This window comes from Neopelma chrysocephalum, unplaced genomic scaffold (assembly GCF_003984885.1).
Source record: "Neopelma chrysocephalum unplaced genomic scaffold, ASM398488v2 Primary Assembly neopelma1_42, whole genome shotgun sequence".
NCBI lineage: Eukaryota > Metazoa > Chordata > Aves > Passeriformes > Pipridae > Neopelma > Neopelma chrysocephalum.
Genome location: NW_020897700.1, coordinates 15,835,956 through 15,857,176, shown reverse-complemented (window position 1 = coordinate 15,857,176; position 21,221 = coordinate 15,835,956). Strand labels below are relative to the sequence as shown.

At 40.8% G+C, this 21,221-nt stretch overlaps 1 protein-coding gene across 3 annotated transcripts; it reads right to left on the bottom strand.

Moving 5' to 3' along the window:
* Positions 1 to 1,335: 1,335 nt before the first annotated feature.
* On the bottom strand, positions 1,336 to 19,629 carry TMEM192 (transmembrane protein 192). 3 transcript variants are annotated; one of them, XM_027676778.1, is made up of 7 exons: positions 19,548 to 19,629; positions 18,559 to 18,670; positions 16,681 to 16,827; positions 11,211 to 11,475; positions 9,199 to 9,333; positions 5,299 to 5,401; positions 1,336 to 2,956 (listed from the first exon to the last, which is right to left on the bottom strand). In XM_027676778.1, exons 2-7 carry the CDS (start codon positions 18,559 to 18,561, stop codon positions 2,833 to 2,835), a joined length of 777 nt encoding a protein of 258 aa, XP_027532579.1. In that variant the 5' UTR covers positions 18,562 to 18,670; positions 19,548 to 19,629; the 3' UTR covers positions 1,336 to 2,832. The 3 variants fall into 3 exon arrangements, with proteins under 3 accessions (XP_027532579.1, XP_027532581.1, XP_027532578.1); XM_027676780.1 differs by lacking the exon at positions 19,548 to 19,629 and adding an exon at positions 19,287 to 19,304; XM_027676777.1 differs by lacking the exon at positions 18,559 to 18,670 and having other exon boundaries at positions 19,548 to 19,622.
* Between the last annotated feature and the right edge of the window lie 1,592 nt (positions 19,630 to 21,221).

The window sequence follows — 21,221 nt, the reverse complement described above, 5'->3', positions numbered from 1 at the left end:
ACACGTGCAAACCCCTGTGCTCACAAGGCAGTACTTTTCCCTCCACCCTGAAACTTGGACCTGATGCTTTGCTGCCTACTGCATGTGCAGCACACCATGGGTTTTACTTCAGGCAGTAAGACCCAGCCCAGGAACAGGTGCTGACACTGCAGTGAACCAGGCTGCAACACTGGTGATATGGACCAAGGGTTGCTCCAAAGCTGGTCAGACAGCTTTGGCCACCACAAAACCCAGCACCCAACCCTGCACTAGCAGAGGTTTCCAATAAGCAAGACGCAGTATAACCAGAACAATTAGGACTCGTTCAGTTTCAGCACTGTGGCATGACAACTCAGCAAGGTCACAGCTGAGCTTCATCTCTCTTGCACAGCAGCAGCCCTTTCATGTTGCATATCAAGCACCTGAATGTACAGTCTTCCTGAGCAGCTCTGCAGTTCCCTTCTGCAGGCCAGGGGCAGGCTGGCCAGCAGGAGGAGGTAGGTGCCCATGGCAGCACCCAGCAGTGCCACATCATGAACCTGGGCAGGCAGCACCAGTGGAACCCAGGGGGCTGAGGAGTATTTCTGCCTCTGAGCAAGACAAAGGCTGGCCTGCACAGGTGCAGACAAGGGCCTTGGGACTGACACACACAGCTGTGCATGTTCTTGTCCTGCTCCAGTAGCTCCTACTTGACAACTCACTGTAGCTCTACCAGGGCCACAGTATAGAGGTGTGAATAGTAAAGAGGGCCAGCTCCTAGCTGGAGCCCATACAAATGTGAAAAGCCTTCCCCCTGCCACCTCAAAGAAAAAGCTTAAAGATACTAAGAAAACGAGACAGAGTTAGGGTTATGATGAAGATATAAAACTGGAGCAAGGGGTAAGTGGTTGTTGAGTTACCATTTGTGTACTTATGAAAAGCCACAATTAAAGGGCAGAAGATGGGAATGTTCTCACACAGCAACCCACACTTTGCTTTCCAGCTACCACATTCCACAGAAAGCAACACAACTGGTTGATTTAAGTTTTACCTTAAGGAGTCAAGGAAGGGAAGTGGAAGATTTGAGAAATTACCTCAAAATACAGTAAGTTGTTATGCTACACTATGTAGCCTATTTCTCTGTTGCAGAGAAACATCAGTTAGCAGGGAAAATCTGAGGCATGATGGAAAAAAAATTACCCAGAAAAGAGAATAAAACTAAATGCAAAGCTTCGAAACAAATGCACAGCTATCTTTGTTTGGCTAGTTTTGCTAGTTTTAAATGCCAATACTGCTGTGAGAACTTCACTGTAATAGAAAAAATCTGCACAGATTGCCTGTTGTAACCAGATGTACATGAGCCTAGAAATGACAGAATTCACACTCTTCCTTGGTTGCATTTATTGTGCATGAACTTTACAGTCACATTTTACTGCTTTTCATAGAAATTATATAAATTGATAAACACAATCACATCAAAACCTGAGTTCTAAAACCAAACATTTTTATTCCTTACATGAATACTATAAAAACTTGGCTGCATTTTCAAGAAACAACAGTTAAGGAGAACAGTCTAGTGTTGGATAGCAGCAAAACCTCCACTATTAATTGTTTTCCTTTGAATGAGACAACACCAATAATTGTTGCACACTACACAGTTCAGCTATTTCTGAAGTTGTACCCCAAGACTAAAGTAGGATGAATTAATTTTCTTTTCCTATATTTGACTGTAAGACCACTCCTCATGACAGTCTTCTTCCCACTTTTGATTAGTGATTACCCTATTCCCACAGAGGTATTCGCTTCTAAAATAATTTTTGGTCTACATTGGTAGACAAAGTAGTACCCAAAACAAGAGGTTTCTTTCACCAGCCTTTATTCACCATTAAAACCAAAAATTCTTGTTTCTTCAAGTTCTGAAAGACCTGTCTTCTGTTGCTTTTCACCTCCCCACATACACCATTTTAGCTTTTGTATCAAGATGCTGGTTTTTTGAAGAGCCAAAGTAAAGAACAAGTATGCGTTAACTTGGGTATCTTTGACAGAATTGTTAAACCCCTTCACCATAAATTAGTTGCTAAGTCAATGAAAAAGCTTACTCTCAAGTATTTTGGTATTAAGTTAGTTCAGTCAGCAGAGAAGGAATCTTGTTATTAGCTGACACAAATTCCTAGTAATGGGAAAGGCATGAGCCCTGAAGATCTCTCTTAGAGTTTTAAAGCCAGAATTCTGAACAACTGCTCAAATTAATTATCATGACATTGTTTTGTACTACACACTTATGTGTGAGATTTGCAATTTTAGGACACCCACTACTTTTCTAAAATTCTAAATTGGACACAATTTTCCCCACTTTCTTGACAAAGGAGAAAAGGAGACTGATCTAGAAAAGAAGATTAGTGAAGTACACCACCTCTATCGCTGGAAGTAATGGGAATCAGTGACATAATACATCTAGTCCCAGCTTCAGCAATAGAAACTGAAAAGACATCCCTTGCAAAGTCAGATTTTTCTAGAGAACAGATTTGTGTTCTAGAAATGTAAAATACTTTGGTAGCTTGAAGCTTAAAGATTACAGCAGTACAAAATAATAAAAACAACTCAGCAAACTTAAACCGTTAACTCAGGTCCAACTTCAACATATGAGGAATTAAAAATTGTTGAAGCTGCAGAACTTTTTTCCCAGAACTGATGATTTGAAGAGAGTGTCCAGTTGTAACAGGTTTATAGTGTATGCAGAGCTCATCCTTCCAGCTGAACTTCTATTCCAAAATGTGAAAGACAATTGAAGAAGAGTCATCTGTAAAAATCAGTCTGGATATTACATTACCTCATGTTCCCTCCAGAGCTCCAGCAGCAGTTTTCCAAATGCTGTTAAGTTTTGATTTGCTGAGATGTTAGTGCCAACAGTCTCTTGCTGAGCAGTGCATTGTGTCGCTGAAGATACTCTATTACATCTCCTTGCTTCTCAACTATCTCTTCTAAACTTGAATTTTCCCTTGAAGTTACAAAAGTGAATATGGGTTTCAATAAGTGACAGCAGCTTTCTAACACGTGAAATGTCAGAGCTAGTAAACACTACGTAAACAAGTCATTTCCCTCAATTTTACTTATGCCAAGCTCAACTAACTTTTGAGGGGAGAGGCAATCTACAACACCTTTATGAGAAGGCAGGAAGAGAAAAAGTTTGGCTAAACTTCATGCCACGTATACATAATCAAGTTCCATATTTCCTGCTAGACAGTTACAGAGTGAGGATTCTTACTGTTTAAGAAACTGAGACAGTCAACATGCTGGAATTGTCCTAAGAACCATGGAACCTTTTAAACACACGTTAGGATGCTTATTTTGAGCAGGCATAGTATTGTTGTTCAGTTGTGGGGGATCATAAGCTGTTTAAGACAGAAATCTCTTGAGTAACCTAGAGTAGCATACATGATATGCTACTATATACAGTGATATCTGTCCTCTACCTAAAGAGCATCAGTACCAAAAGTTGTGCTATTTCAGATCTACAACTTTGTGCACTGCTACCCTCCTCCTTAAAATATATCCAGTTTTCAGATATTCCTCATTTTAACTTGGATAGTAACATTGCAACATTTAAATAAAGCCAAGTTAAAAACGTCTATAAAAATAGATTAGAAAAAAGTCTAGAAAAAAAGTCTATTAAAATACAGAATTTTTAATCAAATCAAACCTAATTAGGAATTTTTAAGAATACAGCAAGATGAAGTACCAATGCCTGAGTGTACTCTTTCTTTACACATAATTTCTTCCTAGCTGACTTGGGAATCTGCCTTCTTAGTACACTTATAAGCATCTTAAAGCTTAAAAAGTTGCTCCTCAACCTTGCAGCATTTTTGTGGAGGAACACTGCCCTTTTCATAGTTCTTAGAAAGTGCTAAAGATATCTAAAGTGGAAAAAAGCTTAGGTCCAATTAAAAACCTACTTTAGTTAAACTGGAAAAAATAAAGAACACAAGTTTTGTAAACAGAAAGCTTGCAACTTTAACCAGTAATATGCACTCCCAACTTAAAGCTCCTGAAGATGTCTTGGTAGTAACTCAGGTTGCAGAGGTCATGATATTAAAAAAACATTCTTCTAACAAGGTCAACTGAAGGGCTGACAGGATTCACTTTTCAATAGACCTTAACTCTCAAGGGAAAGAGAGTCACAGTTGTATAGAGCTAAATTAAAATAACATTTTTTCAATCAGTTCTCACAGGAAGTTTGCACTCCTTAATCAAAAATAATCAGAATCTTTTCCTCAGCTGGTCATTGTTGCAGACTCATTCCCTGGGCATTTAAGAATTTCTCAGGGGAGAAGCTGAATGAGAAAGGAATGAGGTCCACCATGCAATCACCATGGTGTTTATATCAAAATGGAAGTCAGACATGGTATCAAAATTCAAGACAACTCTAAATCCTTCCTGCATCCTGGACATCTACTTCCAAGTTCCATAAAAGCATGTGCATGCTGCGTTTGTGACATCAGGGGAAATGCCAAAGTGTTAGTCATCTCTGCACTTTCAACTTTTCACCAAGGCACAACATTTAGAAGCAAGTCATAGTGTATTAGAAAATTCCTAATTAAATTCTTATATGGTAGCCGATGTTAGTTTCAATTACTCGTTTTTGTTAAGTCATACTAGACTGATTTCATCAACTGGAAGATGTTCAAGCAGTTGGAAGGTACATAAAGGACTTCAGTTACTGTTGGACAGCTTCTCTGTCTCACTGAGACCTTCTTTACCCCTTAAGTGCCCTCTGCACCTTTAAAGGTCCTTCCCAAACTCAAAACATATTCCAAATCCATTGCTAGAATCTCATGTCCAACTGCTAGCACAGAACAGAGCTGCAAAGCTTTCTTTGTCTATTAACTGACCACAATATATTTCCTTCCCTGAAAAAACTGGTTGAAGTAGCTAGGCTTCTGCAGGCATACTTTTAAAGTTAAACAGTGTAAGACACCAGTATCTTTCCCCAAACTCCCATATAAAATTAACTAAACCAGATTAAGCATAGTTATTTATATTAAAGATTCATGCAGCCAGCCATAAGTAGTCAAATCACCTCCACCTGTATGTTTGAGGATTTCTGTATCACAGTAAATTGACATTACTACCTAAGAGGTACAAGACTGTGCTGTATCTCATCTGTGCATCTAAAATGGCAGCCTTAAGCATACAGTTTCCTTCAGAACTGCTATTCCCACCTCTGGCTTAGTTGAGAGATTTAAGATTCTATATAAGTCTACATGAAGTAATGCATTTACATTAGTGTTACCTATATACCATGTCTGAACGCAGTACAAAGTTAACATAGAAAAATCTTACCTAAATCCAATTTCTGAGGTAACATGACTAGGGTAGGCATACATCTTTTCTTCTTCAATTATGTCAGGTCTTGGCTTGGCACGATTGAAGTTGCTTATTTTCACTGCAACAAAGCTGTATAAATTAGTTGGAAAGCAACCAGAAAAAAATCTTTATCACCAGATTCTAAGTTATAAAAATCTGTAACAGATGATTCTAAGATTACCTTAGGATAGGAGATGGAAAGACAATAAAGGAATCTGAGGAGTGGGGAAGAGGGAAAGCAAAAGCAGAATCTATTTCTACTCATTTCTGGAATGGCTTTGATTATAAGTTCGTGATAATTTGCTGAGTTGGTTTATTTGTTGCTTTAGTTTATTTTTAATTCCTCTCAGTCCTGCTGCTTAAAAGACCACCATGAAGATTTGAATGGGGAAGTTTGAACATTCTGCTTAACATCTGCAAAGTTTAATCTGTCACCTAAGAGAGAGTGAAACCTTAGTTGCCTTTTAGAAGGTACTGAGATTCAGTCTCCAAATTCAGGCCGTCAATTAAGCAACATGTCATAAAAAAAGTTGTAAGAAGTTTTGTTACTAATACCTAGGTCAGAACTTCTGGCTTAAGCTCTTCAATAAATACTATCTTAACTAGACTACCTGCAAGGAAGTAGTCTGAGCAGACAGGCAAGCTGCTAAGGCAGACTTGCAACAGAAAGCCATTAAGTATTCAAACCACAGTAGCTCTGCGACCAGCTTCACATTGTGAACCTTGCAGTGCTGGCTATCAAAACCAGAAGTCATTCCTGGGTACCTGTGAATAAAGTTTAAGACTAAATTTAACAGATGTACGATGGGGAGAGCTGGGAAAAGTTGCAGGCATCCTCTGCATGATTTTGGAAATGAAGCTGAAAATATTTAAAGCCATTCAATATCAGATCCTGACTCAGAAAAAATATCAAAATATCCAAAGCATGCTTTCAGGATTTTGCAATTAGGGCTGCTTTTGAAGCAATACTCTAATGCCACTGAAAACATTACAGTCCAGCTCTGTGAGAAATCCACACCACTGCAGCAGAGGAGGACTGTCCTTACAAATCAGTACTATGAGGGGTTTATTACAGGCCACCCTGCTAAAACAATGCTAAGACCCTCCAGAGGTTAACTACAAGTTAGGCTCAAAGGTTAGTTATTTCTATGATGGTATTTTTCTACAAATAAAACCACAAAGGAATGGATGTGGAATTCTCAACATGTGTTGTTTGTGGGAATGTTAGTCTTTTATTCAAGTGATATTAGAAGTATGTGAGAAAGTAATTAAATACATATATTTAGTAAATCTTTTAAAGCTTGACTCCCTATCCTAGCAGTAAAAAACTTAGAATAGTAAGCTGACATTTAGAGCTTTCTGTATCATACTTCATTCTGTGCACTTTTACCTCACTTGAGCAATTTATATATGTCGAGTCTGTTATAGGTCAATCACAGCAATTCCTTGTAAATTTCTGAGTCCCTGCCTCTGCATCCTACAGCTCTATACACACACACTGCTGCACGGAGATGCCTCTTAAGAAAGGCAGTAGCACTACACAGGACTCTGGGTATCATACAATTCCTAAAATAGCTCCAAAAAACCAAGAGGAAATATCTAGAATTACGGTCAGGTATTCCTGATTTTTTATACAGTAATATTTAAAAGACAGTAAGTCAGGTATAAGAACCTTCTGCAGACAAGCATTTATGTCTCACAGTTAAGAAATAACTATTTCACTGTGAAGAAACAATGTATGAACTGGTGCTACCTTCTCTCCAATATTTAGGAGTAACATACTAACACAAAAAATAGTTATTTTTAGTGCAAATTTACCTTCATTTCCCCATTGTTGCTCAGCTACAATAGCTGATACTATCTTAACAGTAAGTGGTATCTGCTAAGTGCTTGCCTTGAAGAGGGGAATCCCAAATCTAAGCAGAGGGCTGCCCTTAAAACTATCCTACTAAAGAAGCTTCATGCTTCCATCCAGTCACATACTCAGCTCTGTTTGAGAGAGGAAAACCCACCTGAATGTCACTATTACTACAGATTCTCACGGTATTTTAAAAATTGGCCAAACATATGTTTTGCTCCAATACAGCTTTATTTTGATATTAAAACATTGAAAAACCTTAAAATACAGCACTATACACAAGACAGACATGCAAGCAGTCTCTTAGCTTACCTCAAGCATTGGGATGGAAAACGGAAAACAAGGTATACTACCCACTGGAAAAGGCAACCTAGGATGACTGGAGGTCTTCCTCACCTTGAGGCAAGTGTTAAGTTACATAAAAATTAACCCTAGCTTTGTGCACCAAGTTTCAGAGAATGAATCAGACTGTGGTTCTGGGGCTGCTCAGGAGATAAAGCAGCTGTTGCCAAAAGACATTGCCTTACTTCTTCCGAGCAATGCAGCTCTGTCCCTTCTCCCCCTTGGTTCCAGGATTCACTGAACCCTTCTTCAAGCCTCCTTCAGCTAGAAAGCAAAACATTGCACCCCACAACGTCCTTGTATACATTGGTTAATGAATCTGATGATTACAGGAACTGGTAGAGTACAAATTAGGAAACAAGACCCTTTTGGTGACAAATAAGCAGATAGTTTGAGAGTTCTTACAGAAGTCCAGGCTCAGATCTTACTCCTATGAAGGTCAATTTTCTAGCACTTTCTTATCCTTTCAGCCAAGGTAAGAGACACACAATGTAGCTCTTTGAGCTCCAGGAGGCCTCAGGGCTAGAAATAGCATTTCACTGGAATTCCTGACGTTCTATTAAAGTTTTACCATTTTATCTCTTATTTCCTGAGTTTCCCAGGAAAATAAGTATGCATATGCAAAGAAGGGATGATCTCTAGCATTCTTGGAATAGTTTCCTAGGACTGCCATGTTTGCGTTCCCTCATCCTTGCCTTTATTCCTCCAGAGGACAGTTAGTCTACTTGAGCCAGCTGGCTCATTCAGGGGAAAGCCTGACAAGCCTACAGCATTCAGGCCTCTGCATAGTTGTAAGAGGAGGACACAGTTTAGAGCTGGGACCTTATTTCTTGGTGCATTTTTGATGCTGTTGCAAAGGAGTCAAGAATAGATTTTATTTCCTAGGTGAGCAAGCTTCTTGGCAGTATTTCTCTGTGTGCCATTACATAACCATGAACATACCAAAATTTTCTTTCAAGCATTTATTTACCAACATTTTAGGTAGTTCTGCAATGGTTTAATGGAAAGAGGTTAATCAAGTCTTTGTTGGTTTGTAAGGTTATCTGCTTTAGGTTTGGTGTAACTTACAGTGGTAGCACAAAGCAAAGCCTCACAGTTTTATGAGCCAGTATCTTATTTTAATATAAATCACAGCTTTCAATAGCCATGTTTTATAAACAGTCATTTCAAAGAATCTTCCATTTTAGTGACAAAGAGGAACTGAAGCCTTTGGGATGGGACCAGGGAAAGACAAAAAGGTTGGATAAAGCATAATCACACTACCAGGTATGCAAGTCCCATATGGAAATCCCAGAAGCAGTTTGACAAATCCAGCTAGCTCTTACTCCTTCGTAGCTTGTGGTGCATGCATATGAGAAACACTGATAAACAGACAAACCTGTTCACAGGACAGTTTTTGAAACAATTAGGCATTCATTGCCACTTCGCTGGATTAACAACTCTGAGATAACATGGAGCTTTCATTTAGCAGCACTTGGAACCAAATCAAGCCTGACAATCTTCCTATTTGTTTTGAATTTGCCTTAGTTCTTCTACAAGCACACAATCATTCTGTTATTTATAATGGCAGTTAAATGTCTTGGGGTACCCCAAGCGAACTACTGTGAGGGCAAACACAACACTTGAATACCAGCTATAATAATAAGTCTCAAGAAAGCAAAACTTGCCTCTCTCACCTGTGTAAATCACTAAGCATGTGAGGGAGCTAATCAGCTCCAGGCCCAGGACTCCCAGGATAAGATATAGGTAGACTTTACTGCGATCAGGAAAGGAATGCTGCACTGACAGAATCAAGAGCAGGGCTGTATTACCTAGAAAGCAAATGTTATATTTTACAGGTGTAACAATTTCATCAGTTGTTGAAAATAACTTAGTACTTTCTCATCCCCAGTATCTGCATTACGCTGCAATATTTCAGTAATGCTTTTTCATTTCATATCATACTTGCCCTTTCAGTTAATTTCCTTAACACAGGTGATGCAAGCCTACAACTGCTGGCAGCAAAATGAGGTTTCATTTCAGCATTTCACTATAATGGTAGAGAATTAGGAGTTTTCTTATAGATTTTTCTGTCTTAAAAAAATGAGTGGAAGAAACACTAGAAATACCTAACATACGTATATGGGCTTAAACATTTTCTAGCTTTGTTGCTGCTATCCATCTTACTCATTCTTTCAATTTCTAAGAGGTCATATTAGTGAGGCTAACAGAGCAAAACAAAAACTAAATACCTTCCTTATTTGCACAGGCTTCCACTTGTCTAGCTATTATTTTAATACTTGCAAGTTACTGAAAGTTTAATTGAAATGAGCACAATTAGTCAAGGAGAACAAACAGAGTTACAGACCTAAAAAGCATTTTTAATTCTTTACACACCCTCTTTTCTGATACTGAGTGTGTAATGTCCTTTTCCAGTGTCTGGATAAGGAACTAAATTTATCAAGACCATTAATGTAGCTAGGGAACAGTACAGTTCTCTTTCGTACTGTGTCGGGCAACTGAACTGTCAGGATGGAAGTGGTATCAGCAGCGATTACCACACAGGAAGCTTGCAGTAATGGAGCTATCTACTTTCTGAACTACAGATGATCCCTACCAAAATTCTACAGCACATACCTGTTGCACCTGAACATTCACACATACCCAGAGTTTGTCTAGTAGGGGAGAAGTGAGCTCCATCTAAAACAGGGCTAAGTATTCTGAATTACACTGCAATAGGTGGAAACAGTCTTTTACATCATTAAGCCTGCTGTAGCCTGATTTTGTCTCTGCACTTCAAACAATTCTTCATCTTCAGAGCTCTATCTAGTGGTCAGAGCCTGAAGTTTTGCACATTCATCAAGCTGACTAGCTCTTTTAGTGACTGTATGGAAAAAAAAGCTAGGTTTTTATACAGAGCAGAACCATTTGACTTATCAATTTTGATGCAAAAAGTCTACTCCAGTTATTCAGAAGCTTTACAGAAGGGAAGTGAGATTTTAAGTGGCAAAAATACTGTAAAAGCCATTACTGGTCCCTTTTCCACTGCTATTTATGTGAAAAATCCCCTCAAGTTAGATGGATTTTAGATTTGTTCAACCAGCTTCTAGAAAGGTTACACCAGCTACTTGCACCAATACTTTTCAGCTCCACTGGCCAGTGACATAACTTACAGTTAAATCACTCCCATACACCATCTTTTGCCCATAGAAAGGCAGTCAGAAATAGAGCTGCATGTCACACATAGCCCTACTCAAGATGAGAAAATTGCTTATTTTACTGATTTCAGACACCTGTTGAGCAACAGGAATTCACCTGTTTCTATGTGAAACGCTGAGCTTGAAAAGAGAAGAGCAGCACACTTCTTGGAAGGACTAGCAGTCTTACCACATATCCAAACAGACAAATGAATATGCAAATCAAGATCACTAGCAGTCAAACAGACCTTGCTGGCTGAATATTTTACGGCTGAAGACTAAATGCTAATGACTAAAGGTTTTACTCAACCTCACACTCGTGAGCATTCTTCCACTACAAAGAGTTCTTTATAACATGCATCTGGCAGGCAAGAAAGCTCAGTCGAGGAGGTTCGTAAGTGCTCGTAGGCAGGCTTTTAGAAGTTCATAATATATAATATACAACCATATATAAACTGTTCAGTCTTTTACTGCTTCACAGTTTAGAGCTTTAGAACAAAAAACAACTTCACCTGTGGAGTGTATGAGCAGTGGAAGCCTTTTTAGATGCTTTGTTGATCGGTATATTGCAAAGTAACCTCTTCTTCTGACTTGACTGTGGTGGTGCTGGACATATCGTTCAAAAAACACATGCAGAATCCACAGAATTACTTTTGCAATTATTATGACAGTCTGCACTTTAAGTGGGTGAGTGTAGTTTCCAGGGCACTTATCTTGATTTGGATTGGGGTAAGAACAAAACATAGCTGCTAAAAATGCTAGAACAACAAAAGCAACCTGGAAGAGAACGGAAGAGTGATAAAAGTCAACATTTAGATATATATAAAAAAAAAAAAGCAGGATTATGTAGTTTATTCATTATGCATTATTTTCTGAATTGATTTTATTAGAGATAATATATAAAACATTAGACACTACAACCACTATATGTCACTCTGGGAACCTAGTGCAGACTGAAAAGCCAGTGTCCAGCAGAACCGAGATGATAATCATCACTCTTCCTGGAATTTCACTGTTCCACAAGTCTTTCCTTCATAGTGAACTTATTTAATTTCTGGACCCTCTTTACTATGTCTTTTTACTTTAAGGGGTCCTTGATTTATACTTCTCAAAAGAAAAATCACATCTTTTTAGACTCAATCAATTATACTTGATGCTGCTCTGCAAGACAGCCTCTTGTCTTATTGGTATAGTCTGTGTTTCTTTAAATTGACAGTAGCTAAGTGAAAATCAACCCTGTACTACAGTCATTGAAGATCATCTCCAGGTTATGACATTAGACAAGTGAATCCTCATAGTAACTTAAAAAGCAAATTATTAACACCAGGTAGCACCTTTGTCAGGTGGTAATCATTCTTTAGTATATTTGCCATCAGATATTTTCATTTTCCTTTTTTACTAATGTCAGAATAACCAGACAGATTGACAGTCAGATTGTATATATACCTATCCTTTCAGACTAGTGCCATTATGCCATAACTTTTCCTGTCTTCTAGATTTCTCTACAAATTTTCAGCATCAGCACTGAGCATGAGCAATCTTTTCACCAACTAGAAGCAAAGTTTTGGATGCACATTACCTGTGGTATATGTATACACACAGGGGGTTTAATATTTAGAGATATTTTTGTAATAAAAAATGTTTTCCCTATTGTGTTCATTCAGTGAACAAGAAAATATTATACTTTCTCATCCTGGTTCACTTTACAGAACAGGAATATTTTTAAAACAGAACTGTAAACAAAAGCAACTCCCACCATTACAGAAGTAAATTGAGAGCTTCCATGGACAAAAAATAAAATAAACCTCAAGTCTGAAAAGTCTAACACCTCTAATATACTCAGCTTAAAAAAGTGTCAGATGCTCTGCATCTCATAACTGACAGAAACAGCACATCGGAATCGAAGATAGAGCAAAATATCTGATTTTCATTTGCTACCTTTGTTTCCATACTTAATTCTATCAATATCTAAGATCCCACCAGTCCCTTTCACAGATCATAGAATATGCTGAGTTGGAAGTAACCCACAAGGATTATAGAGTCCAACCCTTAGCCCTGCACAGGGACATCCCCAAGAGTCACACCATGTGCTGTGACCACTTCCCTGGGGAGCCTCTTCCAGTGTCCAACCACCCTGTGACTGAACCACATCTTTTTAACATCCAACATAAACCTCCTCTGACACAACTTCAGGCCATTCCCTCAGGTCCTGTCATGGGTCATCACAGAGAACAGAACAGCGTTCTTCCTCTCATGAGGAAGTTGTCGACCTTTCCACTCTCTTGAACTTATTTTTTGTATTTTTGTATTTTCTCAAGCAACACTCTTCATGGAAATTAACTTTTCAGAACCACTAAATTACTTTTGATACAAACTGCCCTTAGCTCCCTCTGGTTGTGGTCAGAGTTAGGTAACTGGGAAGGGAGGAAGAAGGGGAAATAATTTTCACACAATCATCAGTACCTAAAAGAGACATTATAGAGGACAAACAGGATAAAAGGTGAGAGGAAAAGAAAAAATCCCAGACAAAACAAAACAGGAGTGTGTCCTACATTATCCATAAGACCACTATTTCCAATGTAAATTAAATACCAAGTTATCTTGAGATGGGTTAAGTAACCAGGTTAGTAGTTAATTAAGAGGAAGGTTTACGAACGAAATGTTTGTTTAATCTATTATTTTACCACTTCCTTTTCTTACAAAATTAAGAATAATTCAGATATTTTATTTGGTCCATTTACTGTTTGGTTTGCCATTTTTCAACAGTAACACATTTAGTTCTATTCCTTCCAGAAGTTAGGAATGTATTTCAGTACAGAAAATGGTTACATTAAACTGATGCAAGCAGGGTTGACCTAGCAGTGCATTGCTACTAACCTACTATAGCAACGTATACAAGAGCAAACAGGTAGCTGGCTTGAAGAGTGGTATTTATTAAGTATGTTTTGCTTCCATTTTAGGGCAGTCCAATAACAGGTGTTTCAACTCAACACAAAGGAATTTTACGAACAAAAAATTATTCTTATAAAGAAGTTCAGTTTTGCGTATATGGATACACAGAAGGGATTAGGGAAGGACAGAGTTAATATAAAGAAATTACTTCCAGCCTGTACACTTCACATTGCTCTCCAATCTCCTGATAGGAGCCAGAAGCCTGTAGAAAAGCAAGGCTTGGCAAAAGGAAAGGCACTCAAAAACCCAGCCCTACCACACTCTGGCATGGCCTACCCACACGCTCCAGAATTGTGTGTAACTAGGCAGCTGCACCGAAGCAGCTATTTTGCTACTTAACTCCATTTCTTGACACAGGAAGGTGGAGAAGAAATATTCCAAATTATTTACAAATTACTTTAGAGATTCATTACAACTCTACTGCTTAATACTAGGATGGCTTAACTTCTCCAGGACACTCACCCCTTTGGCAGGCCTAACCATCAGAACCTAAGCTAGCATCTCTGCATTCTGCAAGATTTGTGCACATTTGCAGAAGCACAGGGGATATGCTTGTTTGTATGCTTGTTTTCCCCATCCGTTTTTAGAGTGAGAAAGACAGCGCCACTTCAGGTGGCAATTATAAAGCTGTATTTCACCAACAGAAAAGGATACTTCTCCATTTTGCTCCAAGGACCAAGTGGTCATTGCAGCAGCTTCAGCAATAGCAGCAAGACTCTTCCTGGAAAAGTATGTCCTGACAGATGCCTCAGCAGTTTTCCCTCTTCCCCTCCCCACACTTCTCACCATTTGCAGGAGAGAGGAAGAGGTGGAGTCAGAAGAGGAAGGAGTTTCCTACAATCCTGACATTTGGCTGCATCAGTTATGGTAGCAGATGGTAAAGCCCCAAGGCTAGGCAGAAAAATATTTACTACAGAGTTCAAGGGCACCAGAATTTGTCTGGCAGGGGAACAGAACAAGGCTAGATACATGGTTTCCACTGGGAATTTTGGTAGTCTGTTCAGCAGAACAGCAGAAGTCTTTCTTAAGTCTACTTGACAGACAGAGGGGCATTTCTTGATACTACCACAAGGCCTACAAACACTTACTCCCAAAATTAGAAGGCTGGGGCATATTGAACAGCTTCATGCAGCTGCCCAAAGAGAGACCTTAGAGGTTGGTATATGCTTTTAAAGTTCTGGCAAGAGGGTATGTTTTGAAGAGCACTGAGCACAGCATTTTTTGTTTAAGATGAAATGAAGCTTTAAAATAGCTAGCAACACATACATACATGTCTTGTGCGCTTTCTGGCTTTACCTTCAGGTCATTGTCAGTGGCATTAAAGAATCACAGAATTATTTAGTTTGCAAAAGACCTTTAAGATCATTAAGTCCACCACTAATCCATGTCCCTAAAAGTCATGTGTTATCAAGAGATGCCTCTGCCTAAATTAAGGTGAAAATGAGACCATATGTTGAAGTTAATAGGATAGACTTTATCTAACAATAAAATGTGAGGTAGACAGATAGAAAGAAATAGAAGAGAGAAGAGAGAGAGACACAATAAATAGAAGATAGTCACCACCTGTGGATCCAGCAGCAGTCCTTCTTCACTCTGGACTTCTCTGTGGTGGGGGGCTCCCAATGTAATTTAAAAATTTTCACTATTTATACATTTTTACAAAAAAGGAATTAATGCTCATTGCTCTCTTATATCCTACTGGTTAAATGATTCCCTCACTTCTAATGCTAATTAGTCCACATGTCCAGTCTCTCTTCTCTTGAGTCGGTGGGTTGTGGTCAGTGGTCATGATCTCCCCCTTTTAAAAGGGGATTAAAAGGCATTACCTTTTATCCAGTCCAAGCCAATTTCAGCAGTCGCTGATTTGGCTTTCCTTGTGGCCCATAAATTCCACATTCTTTATGTCCATTATCAGTGATACATTCTTGTACCCCAACTTTGTTAACCTCCCCCTAGGTCTGAGATAAGATAAAGGTGGTACTATTGTCTCAGTGTTATCTCAAGTTCCTGTCACGTGGCTTAAGTTACAGCCCAAGTTCCAGGTACCCACAGAGGCATATTCAGGGGGCAGGGGGGCTTTGGTAGTCACAGATGCTATCTGTTCCATTAGTGGGTGTGATCTTTGTTTGATGTTCAAGCAGTTGCTTCTTTACACAATTTGCCACAGTAGGAAGTTTTGTCTGGATGCATCACCCAGGATGTGCTAACCAGATCTCATCTCTGTCAGGCTTGGAGTTAGCAGCATCCTGTTGCTCCATTCTGTGCTTGTCTCATGGCAAAGTCCTTCTGTGCCCTTAGCGGTGTTTGAGACAAGCAACTGTGCTCTTTAAGTCCTTACACCATGAAAGTACCATCTCAGTTAGATCTTAGTTAGCCTTCCTTCTTCATGTTTGGTTGCCACACGCTCACAGGCAACAATAAGCCTCTGCAGCTTATCAAGGATAAACTCACTATTAGGCAAGGATCTCTCTACTTCTGTCTACCAGCCTCAAAGGCCTGCATACTGTTTGGTATCTGTGCTTTTTGCCCTTAACCTCCAGAAGTGACAGGAGGAAGTAACATTTGGATTCCTTTCTCTCTCCATCCACACCTCTATCTCTACCATGCAACACCTCATAAGCAAGTTCAACTTTACTTGTTTAGTTACCATAAGAAATACCTTCTTCTGAAATTAAGTTCAGCCTCAGAAGGTATGGCATCAAAATTATCTTAGCCCTCTATAACTAGTATAGCACTTCTACACCAGTAATATTATTTTTAAAGTACATTTCCAACAGCATAGAAAAACTACTATCTGAAGTGCTTCTCCTCCTAACAAGATGTGTCACAGCATGTTAGTGCCAACGATCAGAATGAGAAGGCAGCAAGTATCCAGTAGCACACACATTATCAAAATTCATTGGCAAATGGGACTTCACTGGTTTAGAAGAACAGTGCATGCAAACCCCTGGAGAATTCTGTTACATGAACAGTAGAATTCAGAAGAGAGATAGCAAGTTTTCTTAAGGAAACCATGTTTCTTAAACTTACATGTATTAGCAACAGGAAATTGGCAAGGAGAACTGCTGGGATAGCATGAAATCTTGGCCTCAGTTGGGAATGTAACGTGTGAGATGAAATGAGTGGTGCATCCAGTAGAGGATCATCTTCCAAACTCTGTGTTATTTCCAAGGAACCCTGGAACAGAAGGGGAGGGCAAAGAATACCAACAGGTAAGCTCTAAAAGTAAAGTACAAAGGTTTAGCAATCTTCTGTTAGCAAATCAAGCTTTGTGGGAAAACCACCCCACTAGGTCAATATCTTGAGACAAGCTCTTAAATTCTAGGTAAGCTCTCATCCCTGAGGAATCCATCAGTCACCTACCTCCCAGTATCACCCTGGGCCTTCAGGAATTTTAGGCTTTAAAATGTATTACGAGTATCTGAGCATCAGTCCTGAGAGATGCCACAAGTACTAGCATATTTATATGAAAAAGTAGAAAAAGCGATGATTAAAGTCTCTCTCACATACTTTATACAGGTGCTGCAAAACTCCTTGTTATTCTTACTCCTGTCCAACTACAGCTGGAGGCAATAACAAAGCTGCAGTGTAACAGTAACAGTTTTGAGGGATTCAGCCACTGACACTACTGACATGTCTAAATGACTGCAGCATTAGTTAGAACTGCACTCAGGCAAGAAGGGAACAGTAGGAAAGCATCTTCTTTCTTCTGTGAAAGAAGATGGTACCAAGTGCTGAGCAAGGCATTCACAGCTTACACTAGAGAGAATGCAGCCCCTACTTGTCATGCTGGTGTAAGTAATAGGTCTCTTCGACTTCACATTAAGCTCAGATGTTTTAGCTACATAAGTTTCCAGAAGTACTTTTTACTAAGTAGAAGATCAGTGGAGGGAAAAACCTTGGAAAAGGAACTTGCTCCAGTGCTATGCATCTCTGCTCCTTCCAGGCCAGGACACAGTCATTCAGTACATCTTAAGTGGAACATACACAGCCACTACGAATGGCAAAACTGCAAGTTTCCCTCCCAGCATCCTATTAAGTCCCAAGCTATGACTTTCTTGCTTCAAAAGATAAAGCAGCTCAAGATTTGCACTCAAGTTTTGACTGTTCTTCTCCTGACTGATACCAACCATAGCCTAGAGCAACATGACAGGGGCAGACCCCACCCCACTCCAGACTTCTGACTGCTTAGAGACATGCTAGGATTCACTAGGCTATTTACTGTTTCTAAATCAATGACTTCTCTTTGCAATAGGAGAAAGCAGCATAAGCCTCAAGACAAACGAGGCACAGCATTCTTCTAAACTAGCACAAGAAGAGAGGGATAAGCAAGTTTTGGGATTAGACCTAGGTTTATAGTTCATGTTAATGAGGACAATGTAGATTGGTCCCCAGTGTTATTTCACCTACAGACAGCTGCCTACAGCAAAGGAATGAGTCATCAAGAGTTATTTCATTTAACAATCAGTTTTATTTTAGAACCACAAACACCACACTTCCTCTACCACACAGGAGCATGAACAGACCTTCCTCACCTATTTGATACCTTTTAATTAGCCTAGTCTTTGACTGTAAGTGACCCTTGCTGAAATACCTGCCTGGTAAGATGACATTTTACTGCAGACCTAGATATTTACAAATGGCACTTCTCTTGTGAAGCTATTGATGCCCCATTCCTGGAAGTGTTCAGGGCTGGACAGGGCTTAGAGTAACCTGGTCTACTGGAAGGTGTCCCTGACCATAGCAGGGGGGTTTGGAACTAGAACTTAAAAGACCCTTGTAACCCAAGCCATTCCATGATTCTACAGTCACAGAACTAATAGCAGGGTTAACACTTCACATCTCCCACAAAGACAGCAATTCTCCTTAGGACAATATCCTTTGTCTCATGGGAACAAATGAACTCACCATTTCTGCAATACCATGACAGATCAGGGCACTCCTTCACAGACAAAGGTTTAACACAACACGTATGACCATGTTACTTTCTGCAAGATTGGCTACAATCCATCTTTGCACCCTGAAATACAGCTAGCGTTAGGAAGCACTGGATGACAAACTCCTTGAGTAGATATTATTACAGACAACATAAGGAGGAGGGGAATTAAAGCATGGGAGATGATGATCCCATGCAGTCAATGTAACATTAAGATGTTACTAGATTAAAATCTAGTAAGCATCCTAACAAGAGTAAACACAGGTTTCATTTAATTAAGATGAGCCAAACCACAGCTGCCAAAAGCCAAAACGCCTTAAAAACGGACTTCTGTTAGGCAATGCTGTTGTCATGAGCACAGGTTAAGGCTTCAGCCTCTTGGCTCCCTGATCCACTTCCAGCATGTGACCACCTCCGCAGCAGGCCAGCACCAGGAGAAGGAGGAGGGCAGGCAGGAACAAGCCGCAGCCAGCAAGCTTTGGCCGCGCAGGCTTCCAGCTGGGGCGGCGGAAAACACCCAAATAAACAGAAGAACGCCGTGGTCATGCCACCGCACAGCACATAAACCAGAGACTGCGCTGACAGGATCCATCTGAGAAAAAATAACCCAGAAAAACTGAAGGAGCTACAGGAGTAGCCTCGATCAGAGACTAATTATCTCGATTAGAAACAACCCCAGGCCCAAATGCCTCGGGGGTACCTCAAGCCCGGCCGGGGAAGGGCAGCGCGGGGAGCGAGGGGCCCGGCGGCCTCCTCACTTCTGAAACGGCACCTGAGAAGCGCCTGGGCCAGCGGATTCCCCCGGAAGAAGCAGATAAAGCCTTGGGCGCAGCAAGAAGAAGCGGAAGGAAGAGACGGCACAGAACACGAGGCGCTCTCCCGGCAGCGCCCACGCGTAGCCCAGCCGGGACGGCCGCGGCCTCGCTCGCTCGCTCGCTCCCGCCCGCCCGCCCGCGCTCACGTTGTCCAGGTCCTGCCGCTGCCTCCCCGCCGTCAGCGCCATCTCCACCTCCCGGCTCCGCCGCCCCGGCGGCGCTTAATCGGTGCCCCCGCCCCGCCCGCCGTGAGCTCCCCGCCACCATTGGGCGCGGACCGTGCCCAGCACCGCCCTGGGGCGGGGCCGCCGCCGCTGCAGGTTGAGGGGCCTCGCCCGCGGGCGGGGCCTGAGGGTAAGCCCGGCGCGCTCCTCGACCTGCCCTGGACAGCCGCCCGTTCCTGTGGCGATGCTCGGTCCAGCGCTCTCGACAGCCTGGCACTGATTTAAACCGGGGACTAGTTACAGCAGGCTCCAGGATGGTGTCCCCGCGGGGCTGGTGGCTTGGGTGGGGATAGTACACCAGCAGCAGATGGCTGGCGAAAATGCGGGGGTAAAAACAGCGTGGTGCTGCTGTCAGCTTGCTGGGCGGAGTATTTTCCCACCTCCAATTTGTCTTGCAGGACCTTCTTGAGGAAAGGATGGAGTCTACGCAGCTAATTATTGTTATATAACGTGGATGTCTTATCTGTGAACGTCTGGTTGCCCCTTCTGATCACGGACAGTTTTAGTGTGCACAAGGCAGTTCATAAGTTTTCAAAGATATTTCTGTCCCAGTTGTATATTTTGTGAAGAAACACATTTTCTTTAAAATTTGCCCTTGCTAATTTCATTTTATAAGCCTTTGTGCTCACACTGAGACAGACTGTGGCCACTCATAGTGTCCAGACTACTCACTTTATGGATCTCTGTCACTCTCTACAACTCCCTGAAAGAAGTTGTAGTCAGGTGGGAGTCGGTCTCTTCTCCCAGGCAACCAGCAGTAAGGCAAGAGGGCATGATCTTAAGCTGTGCCAGGGGAGATTTAGGTTAGACATTAGGAAGGAGTTCTTTACAGAGGGAATGATTGGGCTTTGGAACAGGCTGCCCAGGGAGGTGGTGGAGTCACCCTCCTTGAAGATGTTTAAGAAAAGACTGGATGTGGCACTTAGTGCCATGGTCTAGTTGACAAGGTGGTGTTAAATCATAGGTTGGACTCGATGATCTCAAAGGTCTTTTCCAGCCTAGTCGATTCTGTGATTCTGTGACAACCTTTTGTATTCTGGATACTCTCCGATCACTTAGTTGCACTTGGTTAGTCTTTGGTAATCTTTGTGAGCGTCTCTAGCCTTTTTCAGCTGTATCATTTCTGAAATGTGAATGATCAGAATGACACATTGTTCAAGCATGTGTAAAGTATGAGTTTCCAAAGCATCATATTTATTATCTGTCATGTTCTCTGTTCATCTGCTAATGTTTCTTAACCTTCCATTCTATTTGAACAACCTTGAACCTTGAGCTAATGTTAGTGAGGATACTGAATGGGATCAAAGCTGTAATGGGGGTTTGAAAGACAGCAAAATGTATCCTCTCCAGGTTGTAATTGTTCTTTGGGTACTATTTAAGAGAAGCCAGGACTGTCACCCTAAACAGCTGCCATTGCTCTGTCTCTCTTGAAAACATGTAGAGGTGCCAAGGGGTGAAAACTGCTCTTGAGGTATGAGCTTCTTCAAGCTGTTCCGAGTTTTTTATCTCAGTTTCTGTGACTTTTCTTGGGTATCTTTTTGTAGAAAAAATACCCAACTGAAAGCTCCCACCCAGAGCATTTACGTTCATCAATTT

Excerpts from the sequence above, each read along its gene's own strand:
- TMEM192 (XM_027676777.1), bottom strand. The coding sequence starts at position 19,589 with ATGGCGCTGACGGCGGGGAGGCAGCGGCAGGACCTGGACAAC. Across the intron at positions 5,402-9,198 it reads ATGCTTAGTGATTTACACAG|TGAAAATAAGCAACTTCAAT; the intron begins GTGAGAGAGGCA and ends GCTTTGTTGCAG. Across the intron at positions 2,957-5,298 it reads ACCTCAGAAATTGGATTTAG|GGAAAATTCAAGTTTAGAAG; the intron begins GTAAGATTTTTC and ends TGTAACTTCAAG.